Raw genomic sequence first — 27,589 nt, forward strand, 5'->3', positions numbered from 1 at the left:
TTTTAGATTTTGTTTCTTCCTAACAGTACATAATATTTATATGGAACCTAAAATAACCAATTGTCTGCTAATTCACTTAAAAGCAGACTGTGATTGAAACAATTACAAGACTTCAGCAGAACAGAATGAGCTTTAAAAACAAACGACTTTAAAATGCGCTCTTCATAATAAACTTTCACAGGACTGACAAAGGGGCCGATATTAACCCTCCAAGCCGAATTGCGGGGGGGGGGGGGGGTTAAAATTAAAAATCGGGGAATGCGTCTCCAACCTGTTACGCCCGTTGCCGTTTTTTTGGCGGCGAGTTGCGAGAAATGTATGTCCTGTCTTGGTGAGGCGGGACATTTCATTAGATTTAAATCGGGCTCCTGTAGTGTAGTTGGGAGCCTGATTTTCAATTTCACAGCTGCTGGCCGGGTTTCCCAGGGCTCGGGAAACCTGGCAACGAAATGGAGATGGGAGCAGCCTGCTGCAGAAGGTAAGTGCTTTTATAGAGCACTCCTTGTGGACCAGGAGGAGCAGGAGTGCTCCCACCGACCCCTCAAGCAAACCTTCGGACTCCCTTTTGCCAATCGCAGCCCCTCCTTGCTGCTGCGATCGGCGACCCCCTCCCAACCCTCGATCTATTGCCTGCCCCGCGATCGGCCTATACCCCACCTCGATCTCCGGCCTGCCCCGCAAGTGGCCGACTCCAACGGTCCCCGGCTCAGGCCTCCTGCCATTAGCTTCCCCATCCGGCAGCCGGCCAGCCTGTTAATCTGGCCGGCTGCCAGGTGGGAAACAGCATTAAAAAATGATAACTAGGTCCTGCTGTTAAATTCTACAGGGCCTCCGTGTCCCAGGGCTTCCTGCTCCCCCACTCCCTCCCCGGAAATATCAGGGCAAAGTGTCTAATTGAAGAGTCCCTAGTGGTCAATAAATCAAGTTAAAGTTAATGATGGGGGTTGGCTTTAAAGTGCCCCAAATATTATAATTTATTGTAGAAGTGGTAAAAGGTGAAAGAAGTCGGGTCAGGGAGATCAGGCAGCAGAGGCAGATTGCCCACACCTGCCATTATGTCACCTATCATATCTGCAAGCTTTGGTAATGACCAAGGACAGCTGCTTCCATAGGTTTTTGGTCAGTTGGAAGCTAGTTGCTGAGCTGTGCCCTCTCTTTTGCCCTATATAGCTTTTGGAAAGGTTGAAAAATATATTGAAGATATTTGCAGCCTTTTGAAGGGCTGAAACAAATCCAAAACAGTTATAGCACCTTTACTGCAGCCCCAGCTGAGTTAAGCTAAGTGAGCCCTAGCTGGTGATTGAACCTGGGACCTTCCTGGTATATGCTGCTCCGTTCTATACTGGTTAGTGCGTTTTGCTAACTAGGGTTACCACCTGGCTGTTCTTAAATCAGCATTGTCTGTTAGTTTTTTCAAATTGAGGCTGACTGCTGGTTGGATCATTTAGCCATAAATACAGTGACCATTTTCTTTATGATCCAAAAAAAAGGAGGGTCTCCATGAAAATGTTGTCTGGCAGGATCAGCACTCAGGAAATCAGTTGATTTGCCAGTCCCAATGCTGAGTGACCCTGTGTGCCTGCTTGAAGTTCCAGATTACAATGAGCACCCCACTCTCACTCTCACTCAGTGAGTGTCAACCCTCACTCAGTGAGTGTCAACCCTCACTCAGTGAGTGTCAACCCTCACTCAGTGAGTGTCAACCCTCACTCAGTGAGTGTCAACCCTCACTCAGTGAGTGTCAACCCTCACTCAGTGAGTGTCAACCCTCACTCAGATGCCAGCAATGCTCCCCTTGTTTCTAAACACGCCCCAAAAACTTTCTCACAGAGCTTCATGAACTCAGTGTTAAACACCTGGACAGACGCTGCACGGATGAACTTTGCGTGCAGTCAAATCTAAACTGCCCATGTCAAGAAGTCTACAAGATCACTCTTAAGCACAGATCATTGCTTGCAACTGCCTGATTAAACAAGAAGTACAAATTTAAGGCTTTCAAGTCATAAATGTAATTTTTGCTTGGTTGTTTTTGTATATGAAAAAAAATTGAAAGCCTTCTGGTGACACCACCTGCCCAGGCGCCAACCTTTTTTGGACAAGTTATTTCCTACATAAAGTAGCAACCCTATTATCAACCGACTTATTTGGGAGCTTGTTCAGTGAATGGCTGCATTGCTGTAACTGAGAGCTTCCACAGTTGGGGAGTTGGTAGATGTCTCTCTTATGTGGCGCTTGGGCTGGATAGGGATGTTGTCAGTGTGCCAATCTGCTATTGACCATGAATTAGCGTTGGAAAATTTATCTTGATTCAGCCTCTGTGAGTATGTAACTTTTTTATACTGGACTATTTTCAGAATGCCTCAATCCATTTTGACCAGATTGGGAAAGGTGACTGCCTGCTGCCACCTCATGGGATGTACCATTGCGTTCATCTGATGAGGCAACTCAGCCAAGCTCAGGTCTTGTTGGATTAATATGGGAAGGCTCAGAAGAGAGTGCGATGAGTCTAGTTAGGTTGATTGTATGGTAATGTTGCCACATGCTATTTCACAAAGCTCTGTAGGATTTGTAGAAAAGCTGCTGACGTTTAAAGGGTGTCTGTTTTTATCTTCAGGCGAAGAGATTGGAATGCTGGAGGACATGTCAGTTGGAATCTTAGATTTACAGAAAGTGGCATTCAAAGTTGTTGAAGCACAATTGGAGGAAAGTGCCAGTGCTGACCTATCTCCTATTGTGTCTGGAATTCGGTAAGCAGTGTTTTTCAGAACAATTATTGCATAATCATGTTATCTTGTCAGATTTTAATGTCAATTAATGCATTGCAACATGTACAATATGACACACTATCAAAGTACACTGCATTGAATTTTCTGATAAAAGTTAAAACTGATCAAAGTTCATTGATTTGATGAGTTGTTTTGTGTGAGTTGGATATTGTGAAATTGATTAGGATGACTGGCACATTTGGGAACCAGATTGTCGTTGCCCATGTGAGGAGATATGGAATATTAAACTATTTCATGTCGTATGCTTTCATTAGAATCTGATCATGTTTATTCTTGTCCAATTGGTGCAAAAACTAAACATATCGATGAATCTGCTGCTAGGATAAGGGAGCTTGATTCAGCAGTGTAAATGCTGGGAGCTGGTTCATGCACCTTGGTCTCCTGCTATTCAATCTTAACAAGTGCCAGTATAAAAGTGCCTAATCTCTCTAAAATTCATTCTGAAATTGGCCACATCTGCATCAGTAATTATAAGATAGAAATTGCTGTTTGTGATCAATTCAGATGGGAGTGGAATAATGCAAGTAATCCCACTGACTACATTTGGACGGCCTTTCTGCCAGATATTTGAAATTTACATAATTTATCGAATCTATGAAGGCTTCCTGCCAATATATTGGGCTCCCTGAGGAAGCACTCGCACAGCTGACAGGAATTTAAGGCTGGAGCAGGAGTTTAAAGGGCTGCATTCTCACCTACAAGACAAGGGGAAGGGGTTTAGAGCTGCCATATCCCTGAAAAATGAAGGGTTCTTGGCCATGCACTTCCACATTAACAGATGCTGCACTGGAAGTCATGCTGGATGATTTGAAGCAAAGGAGAGCTCCCTTCTTTTGTACTGATGGACAGAAAAGAGAGGTCCAACAAATGTGGCAGTTGATTGCTGACTGGGTGAACACTGTCAGTAGGACCCTGAGGTTGCAACTGAGGAAGACGATGGCAGACTTGAGGAAAGATGCCAAGGTGAGGTTACTCTACAATTTCCTTTACCAAGTAGCTGCCCCAAATATGCTACAAAGTACTTCCTCATAACCTGTCAATCTTTCACTGCTGCCCCTTCCAAAGTACTCGGACAATGTTATAGCTCTTTGAAGGCATGGCCATATTGCAGCAGAGCACAATTTCAAGCTGCAACTTACAATAGAAACTATAGTTACAGTGAAACCTTAAAGGGGCTTCGCACAATAAATCCTTTCAATACAACTTAGTTGCATGATGCAAATTAATTTACCCATTCATAAGATGAACTACAGGATGTAACTATATGTACACTTTAAACAAGCAACATCTGAAGACTCTTTTTCTGCTTTCAGGGCAAGTAAGGAATAGACTTGAACAGGGGGAGAACACATAAATTTCAATCCCATGATTACCTTTAAAGAGATCAGACTGAACTTGATTGGCTTTGAGAGCATAGACAGAGTAGGAGAGAGTGAAGCTGGAGACCTCCCCCAAGCTCCAGTATTTTCTTCATGCACGTGCATGTAACCATCATGCACAGTTTATTGCAATACAAGCAATGTTTGAAGGTGTTATTTGCAGTCAGCATTATAAAACAAGTTCACAGAAAAGTACAAGACCAGAAAAGACTCTGCAACCCATCTGGCCAATGCAAAAACTAATAACCCTCAATCACCCACTCTCTTAAGTATCTATACAATTCTCCCTTAAATTTTTCCACACAACCAGTTTTCATGCATCCCTGGGCAGTTCAGTCCACACATGCTCAACCATGAGAACCACCAATGCAGCTACATCCACCCAGCAGGATGTAGAAAGTTAGTTTGGGGAGAATCTCACTACACGGATGAGGAGGATCAAGAAACTGGTCGGAGGCCAGCTTATTTTTGTCCCTAGCTGCAGCACCTAGGCATTTGGACCTCACAGGACCTGTAGATAAAAGGCGATTGCTGTTTAAGCAGGATTGTATACAGGGTTCACTTGAATCTGTCAAAAGTACATAAACTAATACCCCTGGAATTTCCACTGAAGGCGGGCGGGGGGGGGGAGAGGGGTGGCTGCGTGGGGGGTTCTTCCAAACTCCAGCCGTAACTTTGGCAGAAGATCAATGGAAATCCTGGAGAAATGCTGGAAACGGTGGGATATTGAGAAAAATCCACAGAAATTCTACCAGGTAATGTCTTTGGTTGTAACAACTTTGTTATAAACCGTTTACACCGTACTGCAGGCTAAAGGAAGACTTAACTTATGAAAAAAGACACGTCTTTTTACTTTGCAAACAGGACTGAGTCTAAGGGTGACTATTTGTCCACATTCTGAAGATAACTGCCTGTCCACATTTGTTCCAAATACATAAATGAATATAAAAACGTTGCATTTGTTACGGATACATTTTTATGATTTTGAGCATTAATGTACATTATTGTTCTAAATTGCTGTGCATTATTGCCTACGTTTCTGAATGTTCTGCTGGAATGCAGGTCCTCAACCATGGTCCCATCACAGTACAGTATATACTAAGGTTCTTTGATGCTTCATCAAAATAATACTTCGAGATTGCAATATAATTTCTCTGCCAACATCAAAAAATGATTTCATTTCTTCCAAGAATGCACCAGATTAAGAAGTGGTCCAAGGTATTGTCATAGAGCATTAGAGTTTACCGTAAATTGTTGGATGTCTAGTAATGCCACGTGTTAGAATACCAATATATTTCGCCATAGACCAGCTGTTTTGTGGTTTGTGGCCGTGATTCCCCACGTGATGAGTTCCTGCTATTGACTGGACTGTTACTCAAGGTGCTGAGTGCTTGCTTAAACAGATTAAGTGTATGTCAAAAGATGAGTCATGCATCTCTTAGCAATGGCAGCAGAGCCTTGGGAACAAGTTGCCTTTGTACCTTCTCTGGGAATAATATGTGGCATTGGGGCCAGATAAGGTTTGAAAATTAGAAATGTAAAGAATGAAATTTTTGTGAATTCACACCTTGAAATTAATTTATGTAAGATTGCAAAACAATAAAATAATTAAAACAACGTGTTTTATTGCCTGTTAACCTGCATGCAACAGTTTATCAGATGCACTACTGCTGCAAATCTCAATGTGGTATATTGAGTCCTTGGATATTGAAAGATATAGGGGTCGATTTTAACCCGCTGGTCGGTAGTGGTGTGTGTACGGAGGTTAAGATCGGGCGAGTTGACTTACCGACCCAAGGTCACGCCATTCTCGCCTGGCGGCATTTTATCTTCGCTGACTTTCAAGTCAGCCAAGGCTCCTGCTACCGGCAGGCAAGGGCCTAATCGCAATGTAAAAGTCGGGGCCCAATAACGTCATTGGCCCTGCAGTGTTATTTTAACTGGAATTCGGGGAGGACCATCTGGTGGCATACCTGCCAGAGAAACCTGGTGGGAGGCAACAGAGTGGCCAGAAGAGGCCAGTGTAAGTGCAGTTTTAAAATTTTTTTTGGAAGGATTCGTTGGGAGCCAGGTGGAGCAGGAGTGCTCCTCCGGGCCCTGCAAGGAATCTGTGAGTCAATCCTGGCTTGATCTTTTCTCTCCCACCCCCCCAAGCAGCATTGGTTCTGCAACCGCCCCTCAGCACTTACCTTGTGCTGGGGACCGCCCCAATTCCTGCCCCTGTCCTTCGGCCTTGACATCATTCCCGCCTGCTCCAGGTGGGAGACGGATGTACACTATTAAAAATGATGTGGAGATGCCGGTGATGGACTGGGGTTGACAATTGTAAACAATTTTACAACACCAAGTTATAGTCCAGCAATTTTATTTTAAATTCACAAGCTTTCGGAGACTTCCTCCTTCCTCAGGTAAACATTTAAAATTGTTTACAATTATTAAAAATGAGACCTGCAGTTAACACCAGCGTGGGCCTCGCTTCCTTCCCGACATTTGGATGTGCCGCCAACTCGGGGCCCCCCCACCCCCCCACGCACTGATCTCGCAATGAGTTACAATCGACCCCATCATCATTTCGGTTGCCTGAACATCCAGATCAGAATCCATTTTTTTAAAAATCCGTAGTATCTTCACTTCTCTCTCCTGTTGGATTTATTGCAGAGATTTTTACACAGTGGAGGTACAGCTTCCCAGTAAATTGTTTGAGGTTTTGCCGCAGGAGATTAAAGATGGAAAGTTGCTGCGTGTATATCCAGTGTTTTTTAACATCGGAATAAATGAACAACAGACTCTGGCAGAGAGGTATGTACAGATCATCTTGTTTATATAAAGTTTATTCATTTATGTGCAGAGCTGTTTTTTGAAGGAGTTAATCAGAACAGTATTATGTCTGCTATTCATGGGGAAGCTGGGGTGGGGATTTCTTGTTTTGCTGGAGGTTTGCCAATTTGCACTCTAATTCTCCACTTACAGGCCAAGTTAAATAGCTTACTTATTCCTCCATTATCTGTGCCTCACAGCTTTTTAAAATGCCCTCTCAATCTGTTTCTTCCCACCAATTAAAACTAATTTGGGTGCGACAACAAATGTTGAACTGAGCCATAGAGACTAAGATGATCTAGGCTGAGTTAGATGATCTCAGATAGCACAGCGATTCGCCTTGAGTTAGGGATGGAAAAAAGAAGTCACAGCTTCTGCCCCTGCTTGTTATACAGTAATCCCATGTTGGAAAATTTGCTCGATCCCAGAGTTTCCCACCGGCTGACTTAAAATAGGACATTCAAGGGGAAAAATTGGTTAAGGGTCCGTTCTGGGCGATGTTAGCACGATGCGCCCAATGGACCCTGGGCAGACAAGACGCAAGTCTGGACCCAGGGGAGCCTTATCTGTAATCAGTGTTGCTTTCCAGGCCTGGCAGGTGGAATTGATGCAATTTGCACTTTCCACCACCAGAGGGAGCTCCATCTCTTAAAGGGAAGATGTTTCTTAGAAATCTCTTAAAGGTAGCTTGTACCTGTTATTTTCAGCAAATAACAGTCTACTGTTTGCATGGAGTCTGAACAGAGATCAGACATCGCACATGTAAAACACAGATGCAGATCCCATCCCATTGTTTACATACTGATGAGTTATGTTAAAACACTGAATAAAGATTGCGCGTTACTAAATCCCACATCCTCCAATCTGCACACCAGACCTCACCAATCTGCCAATCTGAGTTTGTACCAGGCCTGTGAGAGTGCATGCACCAAGGTTCTCTGCTGATGCACTAGAGACCTTGGGTGCAAGAGGTGGGTAGAAGGAGGACATTCTATATCTGCAGTGGTGGGGTTGCAAGAGGCCCCCCAGACAGTGGGAGGCAGCGGGGGACAAAGTCAGTGCCAGGTGCACAGCATCATGAACATGGATGCAGTGCAGGAAGAAATTCAATGCTTTGACATGAGTGGGCAAGGTGAGTGAGGTCAACTGTCAAGTGGCGTCTCCTAACAACTGCACCACGCACTACACCCACCACGTACCAATAAACTCTTTCCATCATTACGCAACTCTTCCCATCAGACGCTTCCTCCCGCCTTTACACATTACAACTGTTTCAAGCCGCCCACTCACAACTCACAGGCCACACACTGGCAGCTATTCAGCCATGACAGGCACATTACCCAGGCACACGCCTCGCTTTCTTGCAGGAGAAGGTGGCGCATATCAAGAGGCAGCAAGTGTCAGTGGCATTTAGCCCCTTGAGCCTGTTCCACCATTCAGTGAGATCATGGTGGACCTGTGACCTAACTCCATTTACCCGCCTTAGCCCCATATCCCTTAATACCCTTGGTTCACAGAAATCTATCAATCTCAGATTTAACATTCGCAAGTGAGCTAGCATCAACTGCCATCTGTAGAAGAGCGTTCCAAACGTCTCCCACCCTTTGTGTGTAGAAGCATTTCCTAACTTCACTCCTGCACGTCCTGGCTCTAAATGTTAGGCTATGTCCCTGCGTCCTAGTATTGAAGTCTAGGAAACCTCCAAAAACGATTGCAAAAGTCTCGGCAGCCAGAGGCAATAATCCAGCCACTAACCTGTAAATCCTGCATGGTCCCGTTAAATAGCACCGGTGGGGGGTCCTCCAGGCATTCTAAGACACGTTCAGATGGTCCGGGTTAAGACTGTGCGTTGAGTTGAGCGTTAAGTCCCAAAATGGTGTCTATCACTTTAAATCAGCATTGCACACTGAAGCCATTTTCTCCCTACTTTACATGATTCCAGTGTTTCTTATCTGCGCCTGCGCACACTCCTATACCAAGATGGCGTCTGGCGCACGTCACGCAGGAAACGTGCATGCGCGTCCAAGACGCCATCTTGGATATCAGAGAGGCCATGTAGCGCCGAAACAATGGGCAATGTTTTTCTTTAAATTTTCCCCAATTTTATTGTTTTGAGTTCATTTTGTTATTCCTGAATTTCTGGTGGTGTTGCCTGTTTGAACAGGAGCACTTTTGAATCCCAGTGGTATTGGGTTTTGAGAATGAGCACTGCATGGAATATTTTACTATTATGATTAGATTTTCTTATGTTAGTTACATTTGTTAATTTATTTAGTTTGAAATCAGTTTGGGTGGGCTATCCCTCCCGGAAATTTTGCCCTCCCTTTAAGGGCAGAGAAACTCCCAATTCCAACAGCCTATTGCAAAATAGGATCCATTCATTTTCTGTTTCTTGTTTACTTTATGAATAACAGTCAAATGTCCAATGACTTGAGGTACTAAATTGCCCTCAAAATAAATTTGATAAAATTAATACCACTAAAAATATTTGTGAACTAAATGCAAAGGCAATGTTGAGAATAATTCATATTGTTGTAAATGTTTGTGGTAACCAGGTTTAAGCTAAACTAGGTTATCTGTGGCAGTGATTAAAAAAAGACATGCATTTTTTATAGTGCCTTTCATGACCACAGGACATCCCAAAGTGCTTTACAGCCAATTAAGTACTTTTGAAGTGTAGTACTGTTGTATTGTAGGAAACACAGCAGCCAATTTGCACATAGCAAGGTCCCATAAACACCAATGAAATAAATGACCAGCTAATCTGTTGTAATGTTGTTTCAAGGAGAAATATTGGCCAGGACACGGAAGAACTCCCCTGCTCTTCTTTGAAATAGTGCCATGGGAGCTTTTACGTCCACCTGAGAGGCAGACAGGACCTCGGTTTAACATCTCACCTGAAAGACAACACCTCCGACAGTGCAGCACTCCCTCAGTACTGCATTGCAATGTTAGCTTGGATTATGTGCTCAAGTCTCTGGAGTGGGACTTGAACCCCCACAACCTTCTGACTCAGAGGCAAGAGTGCTATTACTGAGCCACATTTAAATATAATGAGACTAAATATCTTTAAGTAGTTACCTTTTGCATGTTGCACTTTTTAAAACAAATTTAAGTCTAGCAAAGAACCGGCATGGACATGATGGGCTGAATGGCTTCCTTCTGTGCTGTAAACCTCTTTTTAAAAAAAAATTAAATAAAGGCCTATCCAAAGTCCAGCCAGTAGACCCCAGAATAGAGGATCAAATAAAGATATAAGGAAGAAGAAATTCTGATTTGGAGCATACAGCTGCATCAGTATGTCTTTAAGAACTTGACAAGTCCGAAATCAGATGGCCTCTGATCAGAAAAAGGAAGCTTCAAGTTTGAAATGGGAAGAATAATGGTGTAATTACATAGGGCAAATGTTCAAGACTGAAGGAAAGATGATCTGATAGATTAGAATAATCTGCTGGGACATTTGATGAGCTAAGTACAAGAACAAGTACCAAGGAAGTCAAACCATGAGATGATGAAAGTTGATGATTCCACCTCTAGTAAAGAAACTGTTGACCGGAGGTCACCGGTTACGATTATTGGCTTAGTACACAGAGGAGACGGTCAATTCTCTCTTAATTCTCAATTCTCTTTATTAACGTTATTAGATAATGTACATACCGCTTATACATCTGGTTAGATATAGGCATGCAGTTTACAGCAGGTTATACAGTTTTATACTCAAACTAGGATTTAAACGCACACCCACTAGGTTTCTCTGACTAACACTCCCTGAGTGGTCACAGAATAGAAAGGATATTATATTACCCGGAAAGGAGAGCTGACGCTGGCCAGGTGTTTCGTTCTCTCTCGACGGCGTCTCTACGTCCCTGACGTAGGGTCCCTACTTCCGCGATGGTTAGTCTCCAGAGTCTCGCACACACACTGGCACCAAGCCTGCAATTCTTCAGTTTTAACTTCAAGCCTGTCTTTTCGAATGATGCTGTCTTCTCCGGTTGGCTTAAAGTTCCTCGAGTGGTCGGTGTCATCCCCTGATTGGCTCTGTTCCAAGGGGCTAGGTAGCATCACCTCATTGCTCCTTTTCTAAATAAGGACTGGTGTCTCATCAGAGTCCCTTTGTCCCTTAGAAGCGGAACTAATTCAAACCGGTTCCGGCCAGCTCAGACCAGTGACTGAACTCCAGATCACTTCAGTTCAAAAGTCAGTCTCTTTGTTAGCAATTCGAATTAAACTCAGTAGTTTTCTGCAGCCCCTGGCCAACAAAACGTACTTGGACAATGTCCTAGAATGTCCGACTGTCTCCCAGTGAACCACGAAGACCAAACATTAGGGAGTATTGCTCCATTTATTTCATATAATTTAGAGATCCATTCTTATAGTTCTGCTTTCAATGTAGCATAGATGATGAGGAGGTTAAATTACACAGTATTTAATAACCAGTGTTTGGTTCTCTATTCATCATTGACAGTCACATCCTGTTTATTTTGGTAGCACATTCATTCAGTGTAAATCAAGGTGAAACAAATCGAATGCAGTTTCCCCCAGGGTTTGTATTTCTGAGTGCTCAGATTTAATTCACATGTCAACCAATATTAAATTGTTTACCTGGAGTTTCCTTTTCCTGTAGGAAAGAGATGTGCATCACCAAGCTGATATGCATTTCCTGTTTATCAGCTCAGGCCAACTATTAATGTCAAGAGTGGAAAGTCTTTATTGTGAGATACAAAATGTTTTCTCGTTTCTTCTCCTTTAAGTACTGTCCCCCCTCGCTTTCAAAATTGCCGTCATCACCTCCTTCCATTTAAAAAAAAACCATGCTTAATTCACCTGTCCTTGCAAACAACTGCTCCAACCTCCCTTTCCTCATCAAAGTCCTTGAATATGTTGTCTCCTCCCAAATCCGTGCCCATCTTTTCTGCAACCCAATGTTTGAATCTCTCCAATCAGATTTCTGCCGATGTATCAGCACTGAAAGGGCCCTAATCAAAATCACAAATTACATCCTCTGTGACTATGACCGTGGTGCACTATCTCTTCTCAACTTCTCTGCACCTTTGACACGGTTGACCAAGCCAACCTCCTCCAATGCTTCTTTTCTGATGTTCAGCCCAGTGGATGTCCCTTGCTTGATTCCACTTTTACCTATCCGATCATAACTAGAGCACCTGGGGTATAGTACAGTATTGGTTATGTTACTGGTCTAGTAATCCAAAGACCATGGGGGTGATTTTAAACCCAAAGAATGGGTGGGTTGGGGGGGGCAGGTGGGAGTTGAAAATAGTTGTTTTTTTGGGTCGCACCTACAAAATTTTCAGACTTTGCATTCCCAGTACTTTTACGCGCTGATGTTTATCCCAGAAATAAAGCCAGATGGCGGTGTGACCCAGAAAACAACTATTTTCAACTCCCACCAGCCCCCAACCTCCACCCGCTTTTGGGGGTTAAAATCTCCCCCCATGAGTTCAAATCTCACCATGACAGTTTGTGAATTTGAATTCAATTTTTTTTAAATCCATGTGGAATAAAAAGCCAGTATCAGTAAAAGTGACCACAAAGCTGTCGGATTGTCATAAAAATCCAACTAGTTCACTAATGTCCTTTAAGGAAGGAAACCTGCTGACCTTATCTGCTCTGGCCTATGCGTGACTCCAGTCCCACACCAACTCTTGTTGACTCTTAACTGCCCTCTGAAATGGCCTAGCAAGCCACTCAGTTCTATCAAACCACTACAAAAAAGAATAACAAGAATAAAACTGGACGGACCATATCCTCTCCATCACGAAGATCGCCTATTTCCACCTATGTAACATGGCCCATCTCCGCCCATGCCTCAGCCCATCTGTTGCTGAAACCCTCATCCATACCTTTATCACTGTCATGCTCTTCTCACCAGCGTCCCATCCTCCACCCCTGTATAAACTTTAGCCCATTCGAAACTCTGCTGCTTGTGTCCTATCCTGCACCAAGTCTCACTCACCCATCACCCCGTTCTTGCTGACCTAAATTCTTTCCCGATCCCCCAACATGTCCAATTTAAAATTCTCATCCTTGTGTTTAAATCTATTCATGGCCTCGCGTTTCCCTATCTCTAATATCCTCCAGCCTACAACCCCTGCCCTCACCCCAAGAACTCTGCGTTCCTGAGTCTGGCCCCTTGTGTATTGCTCACCCTTTGTCCCAACAATGGCAGTCATGCCTTCAGCCCCTCTCTGGAATTCTCTCCCTGAGCTCTGCCTTTCCACCTACCTCTCCTCATTAGGTCCTCATTAAAACCCACCTCTTTGACCAAGCTTTTGGTCTGCCTTCTTAATACCTCCTTCTTTGGCTGGGCATCCATTTTTGACTGATTACGCTTCTGTGAATCCCCTTGGGACATTTTTCTATGTTAAGTTACTATATAAATAAGTTGCTGTTATAGTTTGAGTCAGGTGCAATCATCATCTGTTTCACAGGAGTACAGAAATTACTTCTTTTATATCCCTTCCCCCAATAAAAAGAAAAGCATACTTTTTTTTAAAAAATGAACATTTTTATGTTCCTCTTAGTTGAATACCCTTCTCTCCTTAGATCCTTCTCACTTTATGCTAATGACAGTTACTTTTAGCTCCTAATACTAATTGTGCATAACACCAATAGATGCAATCAGGGTTTCCCATAGAATTAGTTTTCCAGCAGAAGTGCAATATAAACAATGAAATATGCAAAGGACTTCACAAACTGAGGGAACGTTATGAAATATTCAGCACAAAAAATAGCATGATGGCGAAAATAAATTTCCCATTAGAATTGTACCAGCAATGATACTGGTATGAATATAAAATTGAGACCTGACAAGAACATTTCATCTGTAACAGTGGACTATTGAATGCAATTCCTAGACCTGGTTTTATCATACTGTATCTGATCAGTATCCAAAAAGGTTGTTCTCTTGTAATCCAGGTTGTTTGCTTCACTCCAGTGTTTTATACAGTCGCACCCCATCTGAAACTAAATGGTCAAATTAATAAGGCTGTGGATGCAGGGTTGACAACAGGCTCAGGCTCAGCTGTGAAGTCCCTATGTTTGAATAACCTGCCAACACTTATTTTAGACTCATATAAAGATTGGCCATTTGGATGAGGTACTAGAAGGCTGTAGTCAGAGAGTGCCTTGAACTCATAGAATTGTGCCCAGCATGATTCAAACTGAATTCCTTTAGGAGACAAGGGGGAGAAAATTGGAGAAGAAATGTTTTAAAATAATAAAATCTGATGGATGAAGACAGCAAATAGTTGAGGCATACAGACCAGGAAGGTCCAGGTGCGGGCCACAATGTGCGCTGATCTCAGCTAGGGCAGTTAGTAGGGTACTGTAATTGTCCTCAGCATCCCTGGGTTAGGGAGTGGAAATTCAAGCCGGGTTCCCTCTCCTAATTGCTATCTGACAGCTCCTACTGAAAGTGTGTTTATTTGTGGATGTTTGTGAGCCTTGATGGTGAATGTTGGCAGGCTATTCGATTGCAAGGGCTTTACAGTCAGGCCTGATCTTGTCCACACAGAAGGACTTCAAGAGTCATTGGAGAGCAATCAAGAGTGGGAAAAGTGACTGATTTTTTCCTCTCCCTATCCCGGGGATGCTGTCTCCCTCGCTGGGATGAGGTCATTTAGCATAAGCTGTAGATCAAGCTTAGGATTTTCCTGTACTGTGTGGTTTGGCATGTTGTGCTAGTTTTTTATATTATGTAAGTAAATAAATGCTTCATGGTTTAAACCTTACCCTGTGTTATGTCATTGTACAAACACTTAACTGTTTAGGGTTAATGTGTCTGTGGACAGTGGAATCCGTTTTGAGCATTCTTTCAATATTGCACATTGTAATTTCCAGACTTTAGTACTTAATTAAGGGGAATTTTCTGCTGGTGCCCTGGCTGACACTTATCCCTCAACAAACTGATTATATGGTCATTTATCTCATTGCTGTTTGTGGGACCTTGCTGTACGCAAATTGGCTACCGCATTTTGCCACATTACAACACTGACTTCGAAAGTACTTCATTAGCCATGAAAAGCTTTGGGATGTGCTGAGTTTTCTTTGTTTAATTTTACTTTAAATGTTATGGAATTAAGATAGTAAAGTTAAAATTGTAATATTGACGAATAAGAATTTATCTTTTATCATAGGTTTGGAGATATTTCTCTGCAGGAAATTATCAATCAAGAGAACTTTAAACTACTCAGTAAATATTACAAATCATTTCAAGAAAAACTATCATCTGATTGTAAGTATATGTTAGTTTCAATATTGAAAATTTGAATGCAGACAGATAAAGCTCAGTGTGGTTTATCAGGTTATATAGATGTTTAATGATCTGTCTTATTCCTGAAATTTACATCCTGATCTTCAATACTGACTATTTTACACTGGTGTAAGGATCAATAAATGTTTCTGTAGAAGTATGAAATGGCACTGACCAAAGAATTTGAAGTTAAAATCTTCAAAAAGAAAGTTTGAAAGGTATATCAAAAATGATTAGAAGATGTTGCAGTACATTACAAAATCAGTATGACAAATTCTGCTAGGAATGTCTCATCAGTATTGTTTTGCTTAGTCCTGACACAAGCTCCACTATGATTGGTTGAGGAACTCAAACTAAGTCCAGATCTCACTCTGGGTTGATGTTTGCATGACAAATCATGGAAACTAGTCGCTAATTGAAACGTCAGCTTTTGTTTGCATGAGGAGCACATTTTCCCATTTCAGAAGACTGGGGGGCAAATTTGACCAGTTCAGAGGATGGAGAAAAAAAACTGGGAGAAGAAGGATATTTTGTATTTCCCTAGCATTGTTCCTTGGTTAATTGTAGATGGAGATGCCCGGACTATCTCTCAGACCGGGTGAGAAGGAATAGAATGAATGTAGCAAGGGAGGGTGGGGTGAAAGTAATTTATAATAGCATACTTAAAGTAAAAATTGTTTTGTTAGCCCATGGCTTTGGAACAAGTAGGGTTCCCAGTAATTTGGTGCCAGATCCAATCTTGACACCAATAGACGGTAGTCCCAAATACAGAAAGTTATATCATGACATATGTTTGCTAGTTTGTCAATTCAATTTTTAAATTTTTTTTCATGTAGCTTAGTGGATGCACCACTGAAACTGCCCTCATCAAAGTCACAAATGACATCCTATATGACTGTGACCGTGGTGCTTAAGAACATAAGAAATAGGAGCAGGAGTAGGCCATATGGCCCCTCGAGCCTGCTCCGCCATTCAGTAAGATCATGGCTGATCTTCAGTCTCGACTCCACTTTCCTGCCCAATACCCATGTCCCTTGATTCTCTTAGAGTCCAAAAATCTATCGATCTCAGCCTTGAATATACTCAACCTCAGCTTCCACAGCCCTCTGGGGTAGAGAATTCCGAAGATTCACAACCCTTTCAGTGAAGACATTTCTCCTCATCTCAGTCCTAAATGGCCGACCCCTTATCCTGAGATTATGCCCCTTAGTTCTCCAGCCAGGGGAAACATTCTCTCAGCATCTACCCTGTCAAGTCCTCTCAGAATCTTATGTTTCAATGAGATCACATTTCATTCTTCTAAACTCCAGAGAATATAGGCCCAGTCTACTCAATTATTCCTCCTCATCCTTCTTGACCTGTCTGCAGCTTTTGACACCATCCTCCTCCAACGCCACTTCTCCGTTGTCCAACTGAGTGGGACTGCCCTCAGCTGGTTCCATTCTTGTAGCCAGAGAACCTCCTGCAATGGCTTCTTTTCCTGCTCCCACACCATTACCTACGGAGTCCCCCAAGGATCGACCCTTGGCCCCCTTCTATTTCTCATCTATATTCTGCCCCTCGGTGACATTATCTGAAAATACGACGTCAGATTCCACATGTACGCTGACGACACCCAGTCCTACCTCACCACCATCTCTCTGGACCTCGCCACTGAATCTGATTTGTCATGCTGCTTGCCCGACATCCAGTATTGGATGAGCAGAAACTCCCTCCAATTAATTATTGGGAAGACCGAAGCCATTGTCTTTGGCCCTTGCCTCAAACTCCATTCCCTAGCCACCAATTCCATCCCCTTCCCTGGCCACTGTCTGAGGCCGAACCAGACTGTTCGCAACCTTTGTGTCCTATTTGACCCTGAGATGAGCTTCCGACCCCATATCCTCTCCATTACCAAGACTGCCTACTTCCACCTCCATAACATCGCTCGTCTCCACCCTTGCTTCAGCCCATCTGCTGCTGAAACCCTCATCCATGCTTTTGTTACCTCTAGACTCGACTATTCCAATTCCAACCCTCCGTAAACTTCAACTTATCCAAAGCTCTGCTGCCCATATCCTAACTCGCACCTAGTCCCGTTCACCCATCACCTCTATGCTCGCTAACATTGGCTCCCGGTCCAGCAATGCCTCAAATTTAAAAATCTCATTGTTCCATGACCTCGCCCCTCCCTATCTCCGTAACCTCCTCCAGCCCTAGAACCTTCCAAGATCTCTGCATTCCTCCAATTCGGGCCTCTTGTGCATCCCCGGTTCCCTTTGCCCCTCCATTGGTGGCCATCTGTCTAGGCCCTAAGCTCTGGAATTCCCTCCCTAAACCCTGCCTCTATACCTCTCTCTCCTCCTTTAAGATGTTCCTTAAAACCTACCTCTTTGACCAAGCTTTTGGTTACCTTTCCTAATATCTCCGTATGTGGCTCGATATCAAATCTTGTCTGATAACGCTCCTGTGAAGCGTCTTGGAACGTTTTACTGAGTTAAAGGCGCTATATAAATGCAAGTTGTTGTTATTATTTACAATGTAGCGCAATAGCAGAGGATAGTTCATTTGCTAGTTATTAGAGAATTGATTAACACGTTGAATAATGCAGACAACCAATAGCTAAATAATTTGTTCAGATATATTAACAAAAGTGACTTATGCTTACATGGTGCTAACAAATCATGGAAACTAGTCGCTAAATGATCTGTCAGATTTTGTTTGTGTTGCTATTATTTAGACATTCTGCCCATGTATATATCAGATCTTGGCAAATTTGTTGATGTTTCAACATTTGTTGACAAAACTGCTTTCAACACAGATCCAGTAAAGAAAACATGAAAATTAATTGGCTCGATCAACTAGTTATCTTTGGAACTACCTTTATTGACTTTATATACACAGGACCAATGTTAGAGGCTGATAGAGCACCAGACTTATGTGTAAAATAGAGGGGAAAAAAATCGCCTGAGAGTGCATTCTCAGTCCATTTCAGTATCTGGGCTGATGACTGGTGCTCTGAAGAGAATTGAAAAAGAACAAGTACATTATTTCAGCAGAAACTTGTATTTCTCTTGAAGGAGCCTCCTTAGGACTTTTTCTGTATGCTAGGTGTGGCAAAATTGTAAACTCATCATTTAGAAATGCATTTATGATTTTGCTTGATCTAGAGCAAAGAGGAAATCACCCCCCTCAATTCCTCGAAAAAGGAGGGAACTGCATAAATGTTCTTCAGTGATTATTATTTTCTTTCATTTTTATAGCAAACCCCGCCCCGCCAAGAAAGTTTGTCAAAACGAGAAGAGTAATCAGGACCACTGCATTAAATAAGTCTGTGCATCTAGACCGTTATTGCTATCATTCACCACTTCAAACTGAGGCATTCTGTCTGGAAATAGAGTAAATGGATTTTCCTACAGTCGTCCATACAACATAACATTTTTATTACTTGTTACAGTCGATCCTCAGAGAGACTTTACACAGTAAACATCTTAATTACGTACCAGACTTAATATACTGAGGTACCAACATGCTGTGTCATGAAGTAATGGGACTTGGATTTACATGTCCTATCCTATCCTTATATATCAAATATCTGCAAAGAGGTGCCAAACAGAGTCCACAAGCTGCCCAAAAGGGTGGAAGGAAGATCTTAGGCCACTCTTGTGCATTGCTAGTTGTTGACCTGAGAGTATCATTGACTTAGAAAGCCTGGAAATATTTACTAGGTCACCCACCTAGCTGTCAGCTTCAGACAGAGTAAAGAGTTCAAGAAACAGGGAAAGAGAAAAAAGTACCTTTTAGAAAAGAATAAGTCTCATTCTACATAAAAAGGACTTAAGAAATTAATTTAAAAGCTCTCTGCTATTCTGTTAATTAGTTAGGAAAACAGTATTGCAGACCTCACTAATTAGCAACTTTCCCTATTTTATGTCAATATCTATATTTTGTAGTGGGATTCCCTTTAAATATGGGAAATCCAGACGAAATGGAGACCAGCTTTAATATCCCTAACAGTCTGATTGATCTCAGAAATAATCAATGCAGAAGTATTTTAGTATTTGATGTTTTCACTGTAGTTCAATAATATATCAACCTTCAATTCCCCAGTTCTGACGAAGGGTCATCGATCTGAAACGTTGGAACCGATTTTAGAATGAAGTAGTGGGTGCGTTGGGGGTGGGGGGGCTCCAAAAATCGGGGAAATCCCAAGCAGGTTCGGAACCCGGCTGCAACCCACAGACTTCCGGGTTCCCCACTGACTCTTCTGGGTGTGCGCGCACCTCACGAATGTGGAAGTCCCACCGGCAATTAAAGCCGGCGGAATGATACTTAGGAGTTATTTAGATACTTGAAGTACTTAATTTTGTGCACATTGAGATGGGGTCGATTTTCAAACATCCTCAGCGTGTTTTCCGTGCTGTGGGAAACACTCCATGTTCTACCAGACGTGTTTCAGCCAGCAGCCATTTGGACATTCAAATGCTTGTTTGACAGATGGGGATAAAAGTTGAGTTATTGCAGCAGGGCACTCAGTTCTTTCAGACAAATTTTTGGCTGGGAGATCTTTGTGTTTAGACTGAAAATTCTCAGTTTCCACTCAGAATTCTTCTGTTCACACATATTTGGACCCCCTCAAACTGACACCATCAAGATGGGGGGGCGCCATGGCTGCATTCACCACTACATCCGAGGACGAGCAACATCACCAGCCTCGCCAGGCACGACGTCCACTTCCGCCACTTGCAGCTCCACAACACAGTGCTGCACCATTCACCTACACAAGAGCATAGAGGGCAACAATAGAGAGAGCGACGTTGCAGGAGGCACTACCCTCGCCACAGGGTCTACAGACCAAGGCTCAGTTTCCTGGACCTCTCTGAGGAGCAGTACATACGGAGGCTCAGAGTCAGTCGCCAGGTGGTCGCAGACATCTGCAGCCTCCTTCATGCTGAGCTGCTCCAGGCTGGGCCGAGCGGCATCTCATTACCCGTCGCAGTTAAAGTGACCACTGCCCTCAACTTCTACGCCTCCGGATCATTCCAGGGTGCCACCGGTGACATCGCGGGGGGTCTCTCAGTCATCTGCACACAAGTGCATAAGGCAGGTCACCGATGCTTGTTTCGCAGGACCTCGCAGTACGTGCCCATGGACGACCTCAGCCAGACGGAGAGGGCTGTGGCATTCCACTCTGTGGCTGGCTTCCCACGGGTGCAGGGTGCAATTGATTACACCCATATAGCATTACGAGTACCTCCACAGGACTGCTCATCAACAGGAAGGGTATCACTCCATCAACGCTCAGCTCGTTTGTGACCACCGCAAAAGATTCCTTCACGTGTGCGCCAGATTCCCTGGCAGCTGCCACGATTCCTTCATTCTGAGGGAATCCAACATCCCGCCCCTCTTCCACGCATCGAACACCCTTAAGGGCTGGCTCCTCGGGGCAAGGGATACCCTCTGCACATGTGGTTCATGACACCTCTGAGGAACCCCATCACCGAGCAACAGTGTCGATACGACAGCCACATCACCACCAGGTCTGTAATTGAGCATGCTATAGGGCTGCTCAAGATGCAATTTAGGTGCCTTGATCGTTTTAGGCAAGTGCTTCAATACACACCAGACAGAGTGGGACCATTATAGTAGTGTGTTGTGCCCTGCACAACATGGCACAACAGAGAGGGGTGCAGCTTGAGGAGGCCCCATCCACATCTGCCATCCACATTGAGGAGGAGGAGGAGGAGGAGGAGGAACCCCATGGGCAGAGCAGCGGCTCACCTGGCTGCTCGTGAGGCCAGGAAGTCACTGATATGCAAGGTGTGGCAGTAGTGGTGAGAATGATAACATTTAATGACTTTAACCAAAACTAAATATAAGTGAAAAACATGACAGTCTGTCAGACACCCTTGTGCATACCCTTTGTGCTCACAAATCCTTAGGCTTCCTCTTCCTACTACTTCAACGTGGTGAATCCCCTGTGGCTGCAGCAGAGGTTGTGGCAGGTTGCTCATGTTCATGCCCTGACTGATTAGATGCTTTGGGCCTGCGTCCTCTGGGTTTCGGTGCCCGTGAGGGCCCCTCCAAAGACTGCTCCACCTGTGCCTGTGCAGGGGCAGACTCGGCCACCTGGAGAGGAAGCAGCATTGCAGGTACTGGTTGAGAGGGGGCCAACGGGTAAGATATGGGAGCATTTTGAGTGGCGTCCCCACTTCCATGTCGCCTTTCGCCATCATCCCTCTCCTGGGCCAGGCCCACATCACTCCTACCACCCTGCTAGAGAACAGTTGGAGGACATGTATGAGGCCTTGGAAGCCCAGTTGTAAAGTTTCTGCCTGCCAGTTTAAGGCGGCAGAATGTTGTTCACCCCGAGTCTGAACGACCGTTGTTAGGGCCTGAATGGACTCATTTGTGAGCCGTGCTTGAAGCTCAACAGAGGCTAGCCTTCTCTCCATCACAGACATTCCCGCACTTACCTGCGACACTATCTCAGACACTTGCTCACATCCCTGTGACAGTAGCTCAGAGATTCCTTCCCGTACCTGTGCCACCATTCCACTAATGCAGGAATTGGACTCCTCCATCCTCTGCGCTATTGTGGAGAGTGCGCCTGTCACCTGTTCCAGTACATTGCAAATGTGCTGCTGTCCCTCGATCATTCTTCTTTTAAAGGATGGCCCACGGGGTTCAGCATCTGCGTCCAGCTGAGCAGAGCCTGCAGACGGGGGCTCCCACCGACGCAGACTCTCCACAGCTGCCCCTGCCACCAGTGTCTGCTTGAGCTCACTTGTGTGTGGTGACTCATGGTGCCAACCCAACTAACTGACTGCTAGGACCCACCGAGGTGTGAGTATCTACGCTGGTGGATGGCTCGCTAAGATGTGATGGTGTACCCTCTAGAGGCCGGCAGGTCCTCTGAGGAATCACCCTCTGCCGTCACTGCAGTCGTTGAAGGGCCTGTAAGAGAACAGAGGGCAATATTAAGCATCATCACAGATGTGCCATGTTGCAATGAGCATACTGAGGTGTTGAACATGGCAAGCATTGTTAACGTAAATTCATATTGTGTGTGATGAATGTTAAAGTTGTGTCACCAGACGTTTGTCGGGTGCCAGTGTTGCCATCCCTGATGGACAGGTACTCGAGGGTGCGGCTGATCTCCAGCACCTGCTGCTCCGCGTCTGAGAAGACCACTACTTGTTGTGGCCCCCCTCCGGTCCTCATCCTCTCCTTGCATTTTGCCCTCTCTCCTGGAAGGGGAGAAAGAACAGACGTGTGAGTGAGTGATGGTGAAGTGGCCAACCAATGAATGCATTGCTTTGGGTGAGGCTGACCATGAAAAAGGTGCATCTGAGGGCGAGTATGAGACAGAGCCATCACATTGGATGAGGATTGGGGTGAGTGGCAGTGGTGGGATGAGGATTGGGGAGGTGAGGAAGTGCAGGCAAGTTGAGGATGAGCCTTAAGTAGATGTGAGGAGTGATGTGATGGAGTAGTCTTGGCCGTGCAGAATGAGTTGGAGAGTGTGGGGGGTGATGTGGAACACTGAATGTAGGAGAATCAATAAGTGCACTCACATTTGCTGACCTAGTTAGGTCATTGAAATGCTTCCTGCATTAGATCCAGGTGCAGGAGATGCTGCTGCTGCTGATGACCTCATCTGCCACCTTGAGCCAGGCCTTCTTGGTGGCAGAGGCAGGGCACTTCCTCCCATCTGCGGGATAAAAGACTTCCCTCCTCCTGCTCACCCCGGCCAGTTGCTGCTGCAGTGAGGCGTCGCTGAACCTTGGGGCAGCCTTGCCACTGTGCTGCTCCATTATGATTTCTGGGTCTTGGCTCCAGCAAAAGCCTTTGGAGCAATGGCCCTTTAAATAGAGCTCCTCCAGCTGATAGCCTGTGATGCGGGTGCGCAGTCCGCCCACTGCGCAGCTTGCAGATGGCAAACGCGGAAGCCACGTTAAGTGGCACCAATTCACTTGCGATTGCGTGCGTAACGGCCAATTTTATCAGTTGGGTTACCCACGCGCCCATTCACCCCGCCCCTCCCTCGCTGCCATCCCGCCTCCATTCTAAAATCGGGGCTGTTAACTCTGTTTCTTTCTTCACAGATGCTGCCTGACTTGCTGAATATTTCCAGCAAATTTCTGTTTTTATTTCAGATTTCCAGCATCCGCTTATTTTGATTTTAATATATTAACCTTTGTGGTTACTTGATGACTTATGATGAAACTTTTTTCCCCATTTTTGCAGGTCTGCCTCGATTTCAAACCCAGACTGATATAAAAGAACTATTTCAAAGCCTTAGCCAAAACATCCAAGTTAGGAAAAGAAAAAATGTGGAAATCCTAAAACTTGCTGCATCAGTAAGTTCCATTTGTTTATTTAAAAGGAACAAAAAATCACCCTTTTATAAATTGTAATTTTTGTTGTTTTCAATAAGAATAACCATTGAATCGAATTCCAAACTCCAAGCAACAGGTAACCAAACACTACATCATAACTCCACTCTGGCTATATCAATGGACCAGGACTTTGTACAACTAAAGTCTTTTCAGACTTTAGACAAGTACAAACAAATTTATGGTCTTGTTCGTGTTCTAAAGAAACACTTCAAATATAAGTGGCTCCTCAACTGCCCTGAACACTACTAAAATCTGGCCCTCCCATCACCAACCTCCATTGGCTCCCTGTTCCCAATGCATTGAAAATCCTTGTCTCATTTACAGATCCCACCACAGCCTGACCCCTCCCTCTGAGTATTCTAAATACTCCGATATTCCCACTACATAGTATTTGCCTACTTCCACAACAGATTCCAGTTTGGGCATCCTATATCCAATGCACCTGCATTCACATGTGCAAACTACCCTTATTGTAAATTTGTCACCTCTCTTGGGCCCTTGTGTATGCCGATACTGGTATCTAGCTCCTGTTTGTTTGAGGTACTGTGTTCATACCTGCCTATTGACTACTTTCCACATGTCATCAGTCTTGTTTGGGATCCAGTTCCCCCCCCCCCCCCCTGCTGTATGTTGGGCCTTGCACTGGGAGCTTGCCAAAGGGATAGGGCAGACTATCAGGTACATCAGCCCCCCTTAAAGGTAACAAGGCTGCAAATAGGGACAGATATTGTTGGCAGCCTTTCCATAGAATATATGGGGCTGATAATTGTTGGCAGGCTTTCCAAAGGCCACGTGGCGCAATAAAGCAGCTGACAAAAATCAGCAGGTGGCAAAACAATGGCAGAGGCAGAAAATAGAATATGTTGGGATGTAATTGAACAGCCCATGTAATTGAACCTTCACCATTTGTTTAATTTCTAGTAAACTGGAGTTGTTACTGTGGGAGATGGGTACGAGGAGGGTTGTCCTGTTTTGCATTCAAAGGCAGTCCACTCCCCGCCTGCAAAAAAAAAGCCTTGGGAATAGATATAGAAAATAGCGCACCTTAAAAAAGCTGTCAATGTACAGTTCACAACCATGTAACAGGTAGATGGCCCAAGTATTCATGCTACAAAGTATTGCCTGTCAACTTGCTACATGTTTACTGCTGGCACAAGCTAATCTTACAGGTCTAGCATTGCTTATTATGCATAACCATACTCCAGCAGGGCACACATTCAAGTTGCTAATTATAACTGGAACCCTTGGCACGCTGATACCTTAGAATAATTTTCAGTGTGAAGTCCTTTTAACACAACCTAGTTTATGGTGCATGGTTAATTAAAATACAATAATTGATTTAGTTGCTTTTAGTTCCAAAGTACAGTCTGCATAGTCCAATGAAATGATACTATGTCTGAGCGTTTAGCCCATCTAGTGTTGAGGACTGTGCATTTCATTGGTGTGAATATAACATACTTGAAAATGCATAGCCAATAAGATAAATTTTGTGTTGATCGCTTTCGTCCTCCTGGAAATACACTGGCTCCCTATCGCCTAACATATTAACTTAAAATCCTTGACCTGATCTTCAAATCCCTCTGTTGCCTTATTCCATCCTACCTCTGCAGTCTTCTCCATACTTAGTTTCTCATCCAGACATTTTTGTCTTCCAGTTCTGGCCTCCTGTGTATCTCATCGTTCACCCCACCATTGGTAGCAGAACTTTCAGCTGCCTTGCCTCTGCTCTCTAGAAATGCCCCCCTGTACCCCTCTGCTTCTGTATGCCTTTCTCTTCCTTTACTAGCTGCCTCAAAACCCATATATTCACCAAAGCATTCAATGACACTTCCTAAACTCTTTCCACTATTTTCACTGAAGTAGCTACTCTGAAATCACTGAGAAGATGTGCTTAATTCTTGAGATGAGAGGATTTTCCTATGAGGAGAGGTTGAGTAGAATGGGCCTATGCTCTCTGGAATTTAGAAGAATGAGAGGTGATCTCATTGAAACATATAAGATTCTGAGAGGGCTTGACAGGGTAGATGCTGAGAGGTTGTTTCTCCTGGCTGGAGAGTCTAGAACTAGAGGGCATAGTTGCAGGATAAGGGGTCGGTCATTTAAGACTGAAATGAGGAGGCATTTCTTCACTGAGGATTGTGAATCTATTGGCATTCTCTGCCCCAGAGGGCTGTGGATTCTGAGCCGTTGAATACCTTCAAGGCTGAGATAGATAGATTTTTGGACTCTAAGGGAATCAAAGGATATGGGGATCGGGCAGGGAGTTGAGGTTGAAGATCAGCCATGATCTGATTGAATGGCGGAGCAGGCTCGAGGGGCGTATGGCCTAATCCTGCTCCTATTTCTTATGTTTTTATGTTCGCTTGCATCACAAAGGATGGGCATTGGCTGCACAACAATAGCAAATGGTGTGAACCCCCATTAAACAAATGCAAACCTTTAAAATAAAACAAGATTTGGGGGCCTGCTGTACTGCCAGTCAGATTTTAATCATTGAAATGAACTGACTATTTTGTCAGCGGCTTTCAAGTATTAACAACCATACTGGTGGTGAGGCACTGGTGAGCTCAAGACCATGTCCCTCATTCAGGTATTGCGTGAAGCTGTGCCTTTCTCAACTTCACAACAATGCAAACAAGCAAATAAAATGTGGGTCCACTTGCATCACAGTGAAAAGGGAGTTTATTCCATCCCCTTTTGTGCACATATGGCATATTTCTCCCTTTCATTTTTTTTCTCTCTATCTTCTTTCTTTTTCTTTTCACTTGTCTCTTCACAGCTGGCTGGCCATGGGAGAAGCTGTCCTTATCATGTATTTGCTGAAAAGTGAAAGAAAGTAAGATAAATGTCACGCTGAAGCCAGGAATTACCAGTGCAGAGTATGGAGGTGTGAAAGGGCAGGGGATTGCAATCCCACATACAAAACTGCAAAATGCAGAAATGTTGATAGGCCTGTCAGTTTTAGACTTTCAGTCTCAACTGGGAAAGCACATATTAAGCCCTATCATCCACTGAAATAAGCCAATGTCTGCACCCCACTGGTGGCATTCAGTATTTTATGAGCTTGAAATGGACATCTCAATCAGCAGGTAACTATAGACGGGATTGCTTTTTTAGGGATGGGGAAAGGGGGAGGGAATTTTGACCACAGTCACGGAAAATCAACTTAGTTAAGAGTCCTGTTTCACTGAAGACATACTCCAATCACTTCTAGTGAGAGACATTTTGGGGGTATTTTAACCCCCTAGGATGGGTGGGGGATTAAATTCTTCAAAAAGTGAAACCCGAGTCCAGCCCCCCATAAACGCGCCTACTTCCGAATTAACCAGGGCGGGTTGGGGGGGTGGGCGAGTAAGCTACTCTGGAGAGGAGGGTCAGTAATTTTAATATGTTAATGAGGCTGCATGCCTCAGATTTTAGCAGCCATTTGGATTTAACGGCTGTGGGCCAGGTTTCCCAGGGCCCGGCAGCTAAAGGGAGGGGAGAACTGCTGGATCCAGCAGGTTAAGTGCTTTTCTAGCACTGCTTGTGGGTCAGAAGGAGCAGAGATGCTTCCCCCCGCCCGCCAAGCTAACCTGCTGTGATCGGCCGACCCCTCCTCGCGATCTCCAGCACCTCTCCCTCACGATGTCTCGCCCCGTGGTCTGCCGATCCCCTCTCTGCGATCGGATGTCTGTCCGCCGCTATCTCTTCCCCCCCCCCACCGCGACCCCTCCCTCCCTCCTTTCTTCCCTCCCTCCCTCCTTTCTTCCCTCCCTCCCTCCCTCCCTCCTTTCTGGTCCCCGGCTGCGACCTTCTACTGCAGGCCTTCCCGCCCAACAGCTAGCCAGCTTCTCAATATGGCTGGCTGCCAGGCGGGATACGGAGGAAAAAAATTCAAATGAGGTCCTGTTGTTAAATTCGGCAGGACCTCCGTGCTTCCTGTATTTCCAGGTTTCCCGACCACTGGCAGTC

General features: G+C 44.4%; 1 protein-coding gene across 6 annotated transcripts in view; it reads left to right on the forward strand.

Annotated features, from left to right (window-relative positions):
* The window catches only part of inpp4b (inositol polyphosphate-4-phosphatase type II B), a 784,892-nt gene that overhangs the window by 711,364 nt on the left and 45,939 nt on the right, over positions 1–27,589 (forward strand). For 5 of the 6 annotated variants that reach the window (XM_067993786.1, XM_067993776.1, XM_067993795.1 and 2 more), the window contains exons 20-23: positions 2,615–2,747; positions 6,824–6,964; positions 15,139–15,236; positions 23,484–23,596. In XM_067993786.1, the coding sequence (XP_067849887.1) occupies positions 2,615–2,747; positions 6,824–6,964; positions 15,139–15,236; positions 23,484–23,596 (485 nt within the window). The remainder of the gene's footprint in view (positions 1–2,614; positions 2,748–6,823; positions 6,965–15,138; positions 15,237–23,483; positions 23,597–27,589) is intronic. The other variant, XM_067993821.1, reaches the window with a different exon arrangement.

Source organism: Heptranchias perlo, chromosome 1, assembly GCF_035084215.1.
Source record: "Heptranchias perlo isolate sHepPer1 chromosome 1, sHepPer1.hap1, whole genome shotgun sequence".
In the NCBI taxonomy this organism is placed as follows: Eukaryota; Metazoa; Chordata; class Chondrichthyes; order Hexanchiformes; family Hexanchidae; genus Heptranchias; species Heptranchias perlo.